Source organism: Macaca nemestrina, chromosome 10 (assembly GCF_043159975.1).
Source record: "Macaca nemestrina isolate mMacNem1 chromosome 10, mMacNem.hap1, whole genome shotgun sequence".
NCBI lineage: Eukaryota > Metazoa > Chordata > Mammalia > Primates > Cercopithecidae > Macaca > Macaca nemestrina.
In genome coordinates, this window is record NC_092134.1 from 49,208,651 (window position 1) to 49,223,943 (window position 15,293).

General features: G+C 35.1%; 1 protein-coding gene and 1 non-coding gene across 2 annotated transcripts; one reads left to right on the forward strand and one right to left on the reverse strand.

The window, feature by feature from the left end:
* Positions 1-10,099: 10,099 nt before the first annotated feature.
* LOC112425168 (small nucleolar RNA SNORA3/SNORA45 family) lies at positions 10,100-10,228 on the forward strand. Its single transcript, XR_003016220.1, has one exon. It is a non-coding gene; the product is annotated as a small nucleolar RNA SNORA3/SNORA45 family (small nucleolar RNA).
* Positions 10,229-12,994: 2,766 nt separating this feature from the next.
* On the reverse strand, positions 12,995-13,543 carry LOC105473273 (large ribosomal subunit protein eL24-like). The gene has a single exon (XM_071070685.1). The coding sequence runs from the start codon at positions 13,505-13,507 to the stop codon at positions 13,034-13,036; it is 474 nt and encodes a 157-aa protein (XP_070926786.1). The 5' UTR covers positions 13,508-13,543; the 3' UTR covers positions 12,995-13,033.
* Between the last annotated feature and the right edge of the window lie 1,750 nt (positions 13,544-15,293).

A 15,293-nucleotide genomic window follows, 5' to 3' on the forward strand; every position in this document is an offset into this window, starting at 1 on the left:
CATTAATAGTCATTTTGACTGGTGTGATATGTTATCTCATTAGAGTTTTGATTTGCTTTTCTCTGATGATTAGTTATGTGGAACATTTTTTTTCATGTTTGTTGGCCCTTGTATGTCTTCTTTTGAAAAGTGATCTGTCATGTCCTTGGCCCATTTTTTAATGGGATTATTTGTTTTGTACCTGCTGAATTGTTTAATTTCCTTGTAGATTCTGGATATTAGACCTTTGTTGAATGATAGTTTGTAAATATTTTCTTTCATTCCGTAGGTTGTCTGTTTACATTGTTGACAGATTTTTCTTTTCCCGTGCAGAAGCTCTTTACTTTAATGAAGTTCCATTTGTGAATTTTTGGTTTTGCTGCAATTGCTTTTGGCATCTTTGTCATTAATCTTTGCCCAGTTCTATGTCCAGAATATTTTTCCCTAGGTTTTCTTCTAGGGTATTTATAACTTTAAGGTTTATGATTAAGTGTCTAATCTGAGACAGAGGGTGGAACAGGATGGCCAAATACATGGCTACGCTGATTGGTCCCCCTGTAAGGTCGCAAATTTAGCAACTATCTACACGAAAAGACACATTCATTAGAACCAAAAATCAGGTGAGTGCACACAATACCTTGTTTTAAATACATATCACTGAAAGAGGCATTGAGGAAGGTAAGAAAGACAGTCTTGAATTGCTGACACCATCTCTCCGCCATCCCCTGGCGGAGAGATTTGACCCAGCAATTCCATTACTGAAAACACATACAAAAGAAAATAAATTGCTATGTGTCATTGGAAGAAAATCTGTGCACTTTGGGTAGAGAGAGTGAAACACCTCTGAGACACTGCATTGAACTCAAGTGTTGTCCTGTCAATAGCAAAAAGCAAAATCGAGCTGAACTGAGCTGATACCCACCCATGTAGGCATCATTTAAACAGGCTGTAGCCAGAGGGGAATCACTCATACCAATGGTCAGAATGTGAATTCTGGTAAGCCTCACCACCCTGGGCTGAAGTACTCTGTGGCTCTACATAAACTTGAAAAGCAGTCTAAGTCTCAAGGACTGAAAATCCTAGGTGAGTCCTAGTGCTGACTATGCTCAGAACCAGTAGCTTTAGGGGGTACTGAAACACCAGCCAGCATGGCTGAGACAGTGCTTGCACCACCCCTTCCCCAAACTCAGGCTTCACAGGTTGTGGCTCCAGAACAAACACCTTCCTTCTGCTTGAGAAGAGACGTAAGACTAAAGAGGACTTTGTCTTTTATTTGGACATCAGCTAAGCCAGAGTAGAAGAGGGCACCATGCAGCGTTGTGAGGCTCCCTTTCCAGTCTCTAACTCCTAGATGACATTTCTAGACATACCCTGGGCCAGAAAGGAACTCATTGTCATGAAGGGTATGAGCCATCACTTGTTGACTAGAGAGCCCTTGATCCCTGGATAATCTGCAGCAATACCAGGTCGTATGCCAAGGACCTTGGGTGAGACACTGAGACTTTTGGGCCTCAAGTGAGACTCAGCATACTCCCAGCTGTGTTGACTATAAGGAGACACTCTTTCTGTTTGAGAAAAGTGGAGGGAAAAGTAAAGGAGACTTTGTCTTGCACCTTAGGTACCATCTCTACCACAGCAGGGTAGAGCACCAAGCAGGTTCTTGGGCTCCCTGACTCTATGCCTTAGCTCTTGGATAGCATTTCTGGACCATCTCTGGGCCAGAGGGAAACCCAATGCCCTGACTGTTGAGTTCCAGGCCAGGCAGTGTCCACCACAAGCCGAATGAGGTTTCCTTGAGCCTGAAGGGAATATTGGCACTAGCCTGGCATTACTTACTATGGGGCTTCACTTCCTGTGGAAAGGAGACGTAGGAGAGGGAAGGACTGTGTCTTATGGTTTGCGTGCTTGTTCAGTCACTGTACAATAGAACACAAGGTAGTGTTATAAGGTTTTTTATTGCAGTCCCTGGCTCCCAGAATGCACTTCTGGACCTGCTGAGGGCCTGGAGGAACTCAAATTCACCGTAATGAAGTGAAGGATACAAGCCTAGGTGGCTTCACTACCTGTTGATTGTAGGGCCTCCGGGCCTTGAGCACACATAGACAGTAGCCGGGCAGTGATTACAGTGGGCCCTGGTGAGCCCCTGTACTGTGCTGGCTTTAGGTCTGACCCAGCACAGTCCCAGTGGTGGTTGCCACAGGGGTGCTTGTGTTCCTCTACCACCATCTACAGGTGGCTCAGAACAGAGACAGACTCCATTTGTTGGGAAAAAGTAAAGGAATTGAAGAAGAGTTTTTACTGCCTGGTAATACAAAGTATTCTTCCAGATCTTATTCAAGACTATTGAGGTAGTATCTTTAGGAGTCTGCTAAAACCACAGGATTGCTGATTTGGGGGTGCTTCCTCATGCGAATGCAATTTAAACCACAATACCCAAGTCTTTTTTAATTCCTGGAAAGACTTCCCAAGAGGGACAGGTACAAACAAGCCCAGAAAGTGAAGACTACAATAAATACCTAACTGTTCAATGTCCAGACACAGACAAACATCCATAAGCATAAAGACCATCCAGGAAAATGTAACCTCACCAAATGACGTAAATGAGGCACCAGGGATCAATCCTGGAGAAACAGAGATATGTGAACTTTCATAGAGAGAATTCAAAATAGCTGTTTTGAGGAAACTGAAAGGAATTCAGAATTTTACTAGATAAATTTTAAAAAGAGATTGAAATAACTAAAAAATTGATCAGATATTCTAGAGTTGGAAAATGCATTTAACATAGTGAAGAAGGCATCAGAGTCTCTTAATAGCACAACTGATGAAGCAGAAGAAAGTATTATTGAGTTTGAAGCAGGCTATTTGAAAACACAGCCAGGCAAAAAAAAAAAAAAAAAAAAAAAAGAAGAAAAAAGAATAAAAACAGTGAAGCATACTTAAAAGATCCAGAAAATAGCCTCAAAAGGGCAAATCTAGCATTATTGGCCTTAAAGGGGAGGGAGAGATACACAGGTAGGAAGCTTATTCAAATGGATAATAACAGAGGATTTCCCAAACATTATTGATAATGGCCACAATTTGTAAGCAACTCATTCATCAATAGGTGAATGGATAAACAAAATACATATACACAATAGACTACTATTCAGCCATTAAAAAAATTAGACCCTGTTACTTGCAAGAACATGGATGGGACTGGAAGTCATTATGTTAAGTGAAATAAACCAGGCACAGAAAGACAAATTTCTCTTGTTCCCTCTTATTTGTGGAAGCTAAAAATCAAAATAACTGAACTCATGGAGATAGTGAGTAGAATGGCTAACAGAGACTGAGGAGGATAGTGAAGGATTGGAAGTGATATGGGGAGGGTTAATGGGTACAAAAACATGGTGGAAAAAATGAATATGACTTAGTATTTCCTAGCACAACAAGGTGACTATATTAAACAGTAATTGTACATGTTAAAATAACTGAGTATAATTGGATTGTTTGTAACACAAAGGATAAATGTTTGAGGCGATGGATGCCCCATTTACTCTGATATGATTATTTTGCATTGCATGCCTGCATTAAAATATCTCATGAATCCCACAAATGTATACATCTACTATGTATTCCCCCAAATAAAAAATAAAATTACAACAAAAAATGTGCTGAATCCACCTTAAGTTGATATTCGTGACAAAAACGGGTCCAGTTTCCAGCTTCTGCATATAGATAGCCAGTTATCTCAGCACCATTTATTGAATAGGGATTTCTTCCCTATTGTTTATTATTGTTAACTTTGTCAAAGATGAGATTATTTTAAGTGTGTGGCTTTATTTCTGGGTTCTCTAAGCTGTTACATTGTTCTATGTGTCTGTTTCTGTACAACTACCATGACGTTTTGGTTACTGTATCCTTGTAGTATAATTTGAAGTGAGGTAATGTGATAACTTCTAGCTTCTTTCTTTTTGCTTCGGATTGCTTTGGTTATCAGGCTTCTTTTCTGTTCCACATGAACTTCAGAATATTTTTTTCTAATTCTGTGAAGAATGATATAGGTATTTTGATAAGGAAGAGCATTGAATCTTCAAATTGCTTTGGGTAGTATGGCAATTTTAGTGATATTGAGTCCTCCTGTCTATGAACATGGAATGTTTTTCCATTTGTTTGTGACATCTCTGATTCCTTTCAGCAGTGCTTTGAAATTCTCATTGTAGAGATCTTTCACTTCCCTGGTTAGCTGTATTCCTACCTATTGTATTCTTTCTGTTGCAATTGTAAATGGGATTGCATTCTTGATTTGGCTGTGGACTTAGACATTATTGGTATATAGAAATGTTGCTGATGTTTGTACATACTGTATGTACCCTGAAACATTGCTGAAGTTGTTTATCAGTTCTAGGAGCTTCTGAGCAGAGAGTATGGGATTTTCTAGGTATAGAATTTTATCACTTGTGAAGATAGTTTGACTTTCTCTCATCATATTTGGATGGCTTTTATTTCTTTCTCTTGCGTGCTTGCTCTGGCTAAGACTTACAGTACTATTTCCAATAGGAGTGGTGGGAAGGAGCATCTTCATGCTGTGCCAGTTCTCAAGGGGAATGCTTCCAGCTTTTACCTTTTAGTATGATGTTCATGGTGGGGGGCAGGGTTTGTCATAGGTGGCTCTGTTTATTTTGAGGCATGTTTCTTTGATGCCTAGTTTATTGAGGGATTTTAACATGAAGGGATCAAATTTTATTGAATGCCTTTTCTGCTTCTATTGAGATGATCATGTGCTTTTTGTTTTAATTCTATGTAATAAATCACATTTATTGATTTGTGTATGTTGGACTAACCTTGCGTCCTAGGAATAAAGTCTATTTCATTGTGGTGGATTGGCTTTCTAATGTGCTATTGGATTCAGTTTGCTTGTATTTTTTGAGGATTTTTACATGTATGTTCATCAGGGATATTGGCCTGAAGTTTGCTTTTCTCACTGTGTCTGCCAGGTTTTGATATCAGCATGATGCTGGCCTCATATAATAAGTTAGAGAGGAGTTATGTTTCCTCAGTTTTTTGGAATAGTTTCAGTAGAATTGTACCAGCTCTTTTTCATTTGTCTGCTAGAATTTGGCTGTGAATCCATCTGATCCAGGGCCTTTTCTGGTTGGTAAGCTTTTCGTTACTGATTCAATTTTGGAACTTATTATTAGTCTATTCAGGGTTTCAAGTTATTCCTGGTTCAATCTTGGGAGTTATATGTTTGCAGGAATTTATCCATTTCTTCTCTATTTTTAAAATTTGTGTGAATAGATATGTTCATAATATTCTGTTTATTTTATATTATATTATATTTTATTTTATTTCCATGGGGAGAGTGTTAACATCCCCTTTGACACTTCTGTTTGTGTTCATTTGGATCTTCTTTCTTTATTATTCTAGCTTGCAGTCTATCAATCCTTTTTATACTTTGAAATAACCATTTTTGATTCTGTTGATCTTTCATACGGTTTTTCCTGTCTTATTTATTTATTTATTTTCAGTTTAGCTCTGATGTTGGTGTTTTTTTTCTGCTAGCTTTGAGGTTTCTTTGCTATTGTTTTCTAGTTTTTCTGGGCATGATGTTAGGTTGTTAGGTTGAGATCTTACTAATTTTTTGAGGTGTATATTTAAAAGTGCTTTAGTTGTGTCGCAGAGAGTCTGGTATGTTTTATCTTTGCTTTCATTAGTTTCAATGATTTCTTAATTTTTGCCTTAATTTTATTGTTTACACAAAAGCCATTCAGCAAGACTTTTAATTTCAATGTGAATTGTATGGCTTTGAGACATCTTCTTGATACTGATTTCTATTTTCATTGTGTTTTGTTCTGAGAGTGTGGCTGTATTCACTTCTAGTTTCTGAGTTACCTTGTAATGTTTTTCTCTGCACAGTGGGTGACTACAAGTGTTATATTTAATTTGCAACATTTGGGGATTTTCCAGGTACTTGAAAAAATAGATTTCTGATACTGTCCCATTGTGATAACATATGACGTATGATTTAAATAATTTTTAATTTCTTGAGACATGTTTTATAGTTCATTATATACTCATCTTAATGAGTGTTCCATGTGTGGTGTGAAAGATTATGTGTTCTGCAGTTGTTGTGAGGGTTAAGCATTACATATGACAATTAGAATTAATGCTTGATAGAAAATACATTCTTATGAAGATTTATCAATTTTGGGGAGAACGGTGCTGAAACTTGTAAAAGGTGCTGTGAATGAAACCTGTGTATGTGTGTATATGCAGTATACACACACACACACACATATTCACACTTACACTGAGAGAGCTAGAATCAGTGAGGTAATAAAAGATTGGATAAGAATTAACATATGCTAAGAGATATATTTGATTTTTTTGTTTCTGAGTTTATAAAATCTACTGAAAAAAGTTCCATATTATTTATTATTTATTTATTTATTGGATGGGAAAAAACTGTACCTTAATGAAAAATAGTTATCTTTATTACTTTTGATGTTACCCAGTGAATGGGTCTTTTCTTTTTTAATTTTTTATTTCTATTGGTTATTGGGGAACAGGTGGTGTTTGGTTATATAAGTAAGTTCTTTAGTGATGATTTATGAGATTTTTGTGCATCTATCACGTGAGCAGTATATGCTGCATCGTATTTGTACTCTTTTATCCCTCGCCCCCTTCTCACCCTTTCCCCATGAGTCCCTAAATTCCATTGTGTAACTCTTATGCCTTTTCATCCTCATAGCTTAGCTCCCATTTAGGTGTGAGAACATATAATGTTTGATTTTCCATTCCTGAGTTACTTTACTTAGAATAATAGTCTCCAATCTCATTCATAGATAGATAGATAGATAGATAGATCACAGTTTCTTTACCTACTCATTGATTGATGGGCATTTGAGTTGGTTCCACATTTTTGCAATTGCAAATTGTGTTGCTGTTTACATGCATGTGCAAGTATATTTTTTATTATCTCAGACTACGTGTTCTTGAAAATTGTTTTTCATGAGAAACTGAAAATTTTAACATAATATCTCAGCCTGAAACAAAGATTAAATATAATATTTGAAAACTGATAATTTTTTTTAGTGTGTGGTCAATTTGATTTTGATATTACTTTGTTAATTTTCATAAAGTTTAGTTTTTTTATAATTGTAACATTTTAATGTATGTTTACATTAATATTTTATTTTATATTGTAATCAATTATCTTTTTGTATGTGATTTATACCAAATTTGTCATTTTTAATTTGAATACTCTTGTTCTTTTAATTTGTCTTTTATAAAATGCCTATTTCATTTTAGCCAGACTCTAATTTCTAAATTTTATTGAAATTAATGAGAAATGCAAATCGAAACCACAATGAGATACCATCTCACACCAGTTAGAATGGCGATCATTAAAAAGTCAGGAAACAACAGGTGCTGGAGAGGATGTGGAGAAATAGGAACACTTTTACACTGTTGGTGGGATTGTAAACGAGTTCAACCATTATGGAAAACAGTATGGCAATTCCTCAAGGATCTAGAACTAGAAGTGCCATATGACCCAGCCATCCCATTACTGGGTATATACCCAAAGGATTATAAATCATGTTCTATAAAGACACATGCACACGTATGTTTATTGCAGCACTATTCACAATAGCAAAGACTTGGAATCAACCCAAATGTCCATCAGTGACAGATTGGATTAAGAAAATGTGGCACATATACACCATGGAATACTATGCAGCCATAAAAAAGGATGAGTTTGTGTCCTTTGTAGGGACATGAATGCAGCTGGAAACCATCATTCTCAGCAAACTATAGCAAGAACAGAAAACCAAACACTGTATGTCCTCACTCATAGGTGGGAATTGAACAATGAGATCACCTGGACTCGGGAAGGGAAACATCACACACCGGGGCCTATTATGGGGGTCGGGGGGAGGGATGGCCTTGGGAGTTATACCTGATGTAAATGACGAGTTGATGGGTGCTGAAGAGTTGATGGGTGCAGCACACCAACATGGCACAAGTATACATATGTAACAAACCTGCACGTCGTGCACATGTACCCTAGAACTTAAAGTATAATAATAAAGAAAAAAAGATTAAAAAAAAGTGAGTTTCTGTTTGTTTTATTGACCCACTTAAGTTTTATTTTTCTTAACTTTTATTATGAAACTTGTGGTCAGATTGGTTATTCTGTTGGTTTTCTGGTATAATAATATTAAAACAGGGTTGGTCTCATTTTTGCATTCTAAAAATCATTTAGCGAAACACTAAGTCAATGAATAAAGCTACACAATATTTAGAAAGTCATTATTTAATCATAATTCTTACTCAGTAGTAAAAATATGAATACATAAAATTAATGCACTTTTATTGTAGTAATACATACATATCTTATTTGCATATACATGTTTATTTCAACTAACAGATTAGGTAGAACATTATAGCCTACGTTAATAGAATATAACTACTAACTTGGCAATGATTCCTACGTCTTGTGGTTACGGATCTGGTCTCCATCATCGTTATCCTACTGTACTCTCTCTGACAGCCCGTAATACAAGATAGATTTAACAGCCTGCTTTAAACCTATGGAATGTGTTTTTCCAAGCATAAGTACCAGCATCTAAGTCTACCTCCCCAGCAAATTCTGGTCAGTATTTGATTAATAGTTTGGCGCACAGGTTGATTAGTCAGCCTCTGCTACAGGTATGTCTCATATTCTAATGCTATTTTTATGGCATCCTAATGATTAAAATAATTTTCTTTCTTTTATACAACTTACGTTTTATTCATACTGATTGACAAATAATTTACCTCATTTAATTTTGTTTGACATTTTGTCAAGACCTCTCTGTACTTCACAAACCTTCAGCAGTATGAAAAATTTGTATTGTGACACCATGGCTAGTGTAAATAGCTTTTATGTGTACGTTTAAATCAAGTAAATAAGGGGAACCATTATTGCCAAGGAAATTCAGATGGATTCTGAATTGCAATAGAAAAACTATTTCTCTACCTATCAAAAATTAGATTTAGACTTGACTCTTAGTATATATGTGGTACACATACATATTATATATACTGTATTATATATCATATGCAAATATAAAACATATATACTATATACATACTTCATAAATTAGTTCATTACAAAGAATTTGGAAAATATAAAGAAAATATTAATATTTTAGGTACCTGTATCTAATCCTGGTTTAACTCTTACTAGAAGTGTGGGATTGAGAGAATAATTAATCCCTTATAACATTAAAATGGAAATGATACTAGTACATTGCTCATATAACTACTAAGAGGCAAACATTAATATTTTTATATTTGTACACCCAAATAATAATTATTAAAATTTCCTTTTAAAACAAAATAATAAAGGTGATGAGATATATGTAATTATGTTCCTGCACTAGTCTTTATAATAGCCTATAAAAGGTCATGTCTGATTTATCCAAATGTATAGCATCTAAACATACCACACTGTAGTGCATGTAGGAGATTCTCAATTTATTGAAAGAGTGAATAAATACAAGTGCTTTTTGACTAAATAAACGTTATTGAAAAATTTTTAGCTTTTGGCCTTTTGAAGAGGCTGTTTTCCTCGCTGCCTTTAAATAATCAAAATAATCAAGCTGCCATGTTGTGAACTTCCCTTTGGAGAGAACCACATGTCAAAAAAACTAAAGGCACCATCTAGCCACAGTCAGCAAGTAACTGGAGTAGGCATGCTGGGATCCTACAATAAACTACAAGTTACCACAAGCCATGCGAGCTTGGGAACAGATCACAAAATGGAAAAAGAGTAGATGAGTCTAAACATGCAGGGCATGCTAAGGTCATGTATTTAAGTTTAACAAGTTTTGAATTTGCCATTTTGTCAATACATAAAAATAGAAGACTCATAGCTGGGAATGTACTTTAGGAATATTACTGATGAAAGATGAAGAATGTTTAAGGACCGTACCAAGTAAGAGGGAAAACTACTGTCTTCTGTAAAAATAACAATGAGATGGTTAAGACTCTGAATCTGGAAACTGAATATGGAGAAAGGAAAATAAAGAATGTTATGAAACTAAATTTGTGCTATTATATGCCAGAATAAACACTCAAAAGCTAATTTCAAGCTGACACCAGAGTAACATCCTGACACAGCTCTTGTCCTGGTGTGCTAGAGTTCTCGATGAATCTACTGGTCTTGATTCACTGGCAAAGACAATCAGTGGCTATGTCAGTACAAGTATCTAAAACATGGCCTACCTAGATCCCAGAAGGTGTGGGTTGGGAGTTGGTGCCTGCTATGGTGTACTATAAGCCCTTTCTCTGTTCTAGGCCTACTATAATGTTCTGTCTGGGGAAGAAAAATTTCCCAAAGCAACCTATCATCATGAAAGCCAATGTTTCAGTAGAAGAGCTGAGGAGAAGATTTCTTTATGAGTATGGGGCTTGTCTCAGTTACTTAAAGTCACATGGAGGGAGGTTTATTAAATGTTAACAAATGCTTTTTAAAAATAGCTGATGTAGAAAATTTTATCATTTACATTATCAAAATATAATGAAGTATCAATCTATTAAAGATGTGTAGATCTTTAAAAGACAGAAATGACAAAACTTTATTAAGAAATGTAAAAGATGATGGAGATAAATGAAAATCTGAAAATCGAATTATGTTTGAATATAAGAGGCTCAATATCATGAACATTAGAGTTTGTCTAAAATACAATCTACAGAGCCAGTCTAACTCCGAAAATGTTGATATGGTTTTAAAACGAACTTCTCAAGAATAATTAGAATGGGCACCAATACAATTTATTTATTTATTTATTTTTGGAACGGAGTCTCGCTCAGTCACCCTGGCTGGAGGGCAGTGGCGCAATCTCGGCTCACTGCAAGCTCCGCCTCCCAGGCTCACGCCATTCTCTGCCTCAGCCTCCCAGGTAGCTGGGACTACAGGCGCTCGCCACTGCGCCCGGCTAATTTTTTGTATTTTTAGTAGAGACGGGGTTTCACCGTGTTAGCCAGGATGGCCTCGATCTCCTGACCACGTGATCCGCCCGTCTTGGCCTCCCAAAGTGCTGGGATTACAGGCGTGAGCCACCGTGCCCGGCCAACCAATACAATTTTAAACAAGGTGGATGAATAAATTGTGTCAGTACCAGGATATATTATGTAGTTATACTAATTGTAGTAAAGTATATTGTCATTGGAATAGATAAATGGACCAATTGGACATAATAGAGAGCTCAGACACAGATTCACACAATTGTGGAAAGTTTATATGTGACAGAAGATTTAAGAATTCAGCTGGAAAATTATAGACTAAACACAAATGGTGATGAGACAACTAGTCTTCTTGTGAATATAGTAATAAGCAGATCTCAATGTTGCTGAAAGTAAACTCCAGGGGTATTAGATAATTAAATGTGAAAATAAAGATGTTAACTACTTAAAAAGGATATATAGGGAAATATATTAATACCCTGGTAGCAACAAAGAATTCTTAGAGACATTGAAAAAACAAAAAAACAAAAACAAAAACAAAAAAACATAAAACAAATAGGCTAATGAATTTAAATATGCCAAAATGAATATATTCTCTACATTATAAGGCAGCAGTCAAGTAAAATACATTTTATCATATATATTCAAAATAGAATTAGTATCCATGAAATGTGCTAATAAATAGAAAACATTTTTAGGTCTATTAAACTTAGTAGGCACTACATAAATGTTAGTTATAATTATTCTTTTATGAATATATAAAGAGCTTCTTAAAGTCATAATAAAATAATCTAAGAAGCATCAACTTTATATAAAAGTGAGCAAAGAATATGAATAGCAATTTGCAAAAAGAAAAATAAAATGGCCAATAAGTATGTTGTAGTCTCATTAGTAATCAGGGAAATACAAATATCATTTCTATCCAGCGGACTCGGAAAAATCAAAAAAAATCAAAACAATTTTATTGTATTTTATCGAGACAGGGTCATGTTCTTTCCCCTAGGCTGGAGTTAAGGGGTGTGACCATTGCTCACTCCAGCCTAGAAATCCATGCGATCCTTCTGCCTCAGTCTCCCAAATAGCTGGGACTAAAGGTACATGCCACTGCACCTGGCTTTATTTTTATTTTTATTTTTTTAGAGATGGGGTCTCACTCTGTTGCCCACGCCGGTCTTGAACTCCTGGTCTCAAGCAATTCTTCTGGCTCAGCCTCTCAAAGTGCTAAGATTAAAGGCATAAGGCTGGCAAAACAATTCTTAAGAACAGTTGTTAATAAGATTGAGGGACAATGGAAAGCTCATTAATTATAGGAAATAAAAATGGATTCAACCACTCTCTAAAGCTATTTAACAAAAGCTTAGGAAAACTGAAAACTAACATACTCTATACCCTAGTGATTTAACTACTGGTAAAAACTATATATAGTTTTAATACATATGCACAATGTGACATTTATAAGAATATTGCTATGTTTTTCAACATTTAAAAATTAGAATTAATCTAAATATTCTGTAAAATTCAAATGGGCAAATGATGTTCTGTTTATAATATGACATATCACAACCAATAAACTAGAGATACAGGTATCAACAGTAACAAATTTCAAAAACATAATATGTGAAAAAATCCGGGCAGTATATACAATGTCGTACCTTTTATACAGAATTTTGAAATATATAAGCCAGTGTTATATATTTGTAAATAATGAAAATAAATAAAAAATTTAAAGTAATAAACATCAAATTCAGAAAAGCAGGTACTCAAGAGATGAAAGGATGGGCTTGTGGTCAGAACAATAGATATAGAGAGAAGTCTATATATATAAGTAAAGATATATATAGAAGTCTTCAACTTTTAAAGCTATAATTTATTTAAAATAGAAAAATGAATCTGAGTTAAACACAGCAAGAGATTAAGATCGGACCATCCATACAAAAAGAAATATATATATTTGTTGTGTTTTTCTAATAGTTAATGTATTTTTTTGTTTGTTTGTTTGTTTTTTTGTTTTTTTTTAGAGTTATAATGCAATCTTTATTTAAAAATCGAATCTGCCAGTTTAGCGTTTTCCACCAACTCGGGGAGCTGAAACTTTCACAGGCTTCACAATCTTTTGCTTAGGTGCTGCCTTTGTAGGTGCCTTAGCAGCAGCCATTGCAGTCTTTTTAGATGCTTGCTTAGCCTTTTTTGCTTCCTTAGCAGCCCTGATAGCTTGTTCTCGTTGAGCCTTTCTAACTTCAGGTTTCTGATTCCTCTTGGCCATTATATCAGCAAGAGATGCACCAGTAATGGCCCTCTGGAATTTGACTGCTCGGCGGGTTCTTTTCTTTTGAATTTCTTCCGACTGACCCTTTTTGTGCTTCCTTCTGTAGAGGACAGTCCAGTTTATCTGCCGAGGATTCCTCTTGGAAAGGAACGCCGACTCGCATTTTGCATTAAGAAACTGGAAAACCTTCCCGTCGGTCCTGGCGTAGCGCCTCCAGTGTCCGGGGTAGATCTTGTACCCGCTAAAACTGCACAGCTCCACCTTCATGGCGACGGATTCACGGGAAGAGAAGAGCAGTTAATGTATGTTTAAAATATCTCATAATAATTACAGTAGAAAAGAGTTGATAAATGTAGAAAGATAATATAAGCCTAACCTTGACAATTGTTAGATTTGTTGTAAGGGAGAACAGACAAGCAAGGTCAAAGAAGATTGGGAGAATAGGACTATAATTCTGTCATAAACAGGAAAGGGGGATTCAAGAAGAAGAGGTTTTCTGGAGAAATAATACATTCAGTTCGCCAGGAAAAAGTTTCAGGTACATTAAATATCTATAGTTAGTAATACATACCAGGAATTGAATATAGAGACAGATAGGATATAAGATGCAGTTCTGGAGGTTATCAATGTAGAAACTATACAATTAGATGAGGGTAAGGGAGTAATTGAAAAGAAGCAAAACTCCTTTGAAAATTATTATTTGCATATAGCAATCCAAAATTGCCAACAAAATTAGACATAAACACAATAATAAATAAGAAAGGCATTATGAAGATAGAATTTAAAGAATATGCAACAGTGTATGGACTTGTAGGAGTGGGGCAAGCTTGGTTGAGAGAAAATCAAGGGAGAAAGAGGATTCAAGCATAAGTAGAAGATCACATGCCTAAGGATATCACTTTCTCTAGTGATTTTTATTTGTGGGCCTCCCAATTATTCCTTCTTTTATACATTAAGGCAGCAAGGAAAGCTTTGAAATCCAAGTATACAGTGACAGCTTTATAAAATGCAATGTGAAGGAAGGATTACTCTGACACCTTCATACTTCAAATCAATTTGTTTCTAGTAGAAGTAAAGAATTTTGTTAGCTACATATGGCTTTATGGAAAAAGTGTTGCAGATATGTAGTAAGCTATTCTGTGGTTTTGGCATCTAATAGCATAGCATTTATTTCTACTCTACCTTCAGTCTTTACTTAAAATATTACATTTTCATTTCTATCTACTCCAGTTAAATTTGTTCTGACATAACTTTCTAACTGAAGGTGGCCACATGAGTTCTTATGGTTAAACAGTAATGTGATAACATTTTTACTCTTAAATGTAATATTTACTAAGATGAATAATCAGTTTTGACAGTAAAATATATTTGTGTATGAAGAAAATACACAAAGCCTAGACATTGTTTATTGAGTAGTTAAAAAGGAAAAGAAATGTAGGAGCTATTCATCTATTTCAAGGTGTAAGACTAAGAAAAGGAAAATACCCTCAAAAAAAAAAATAGAAGAGGGGAAATTATAGAAATAAAAATAATAATAAATGTAGATCAAAGCCAGTGAATAAAACTCATCAAATAAACAATTGTTTTTAAGATGTGTTTACTGTCACAAAAAAATGTAAAATGGGGAACCTAAGTTTAGAAATGTAATTATAGACCAATCACAGTAATGAAAACAGATGCCAAAAAGTAAAAAACAAACAAAAAAACCCGCTAAATACAATCACAACAAAAACCCTAAATCTAAAAATATAAAATAGAGCAAATTCGGGGGGTGGGGGGGAAGTAGCAAAGCCTGATGTCACCATAGTGGTTTTCTCCAGATGTGATGAGAAAAAAAATGCTTTCACACTAGATGATATTAACTGACCCATTAACAGCAAAAGAAAGAGACCAAGTAGTTATTTCAATATGTTCAGAAAAAAGTAATTAGATAATTTCAAAATGTATTGAAGATAAAAACACTTCACAATCAGCAGGTAAATCAGTTAATTTGCTAAAGTGACTACCATAATCCTATATGTAGAGTTAATAGAGAACAATATGAAACCACTTT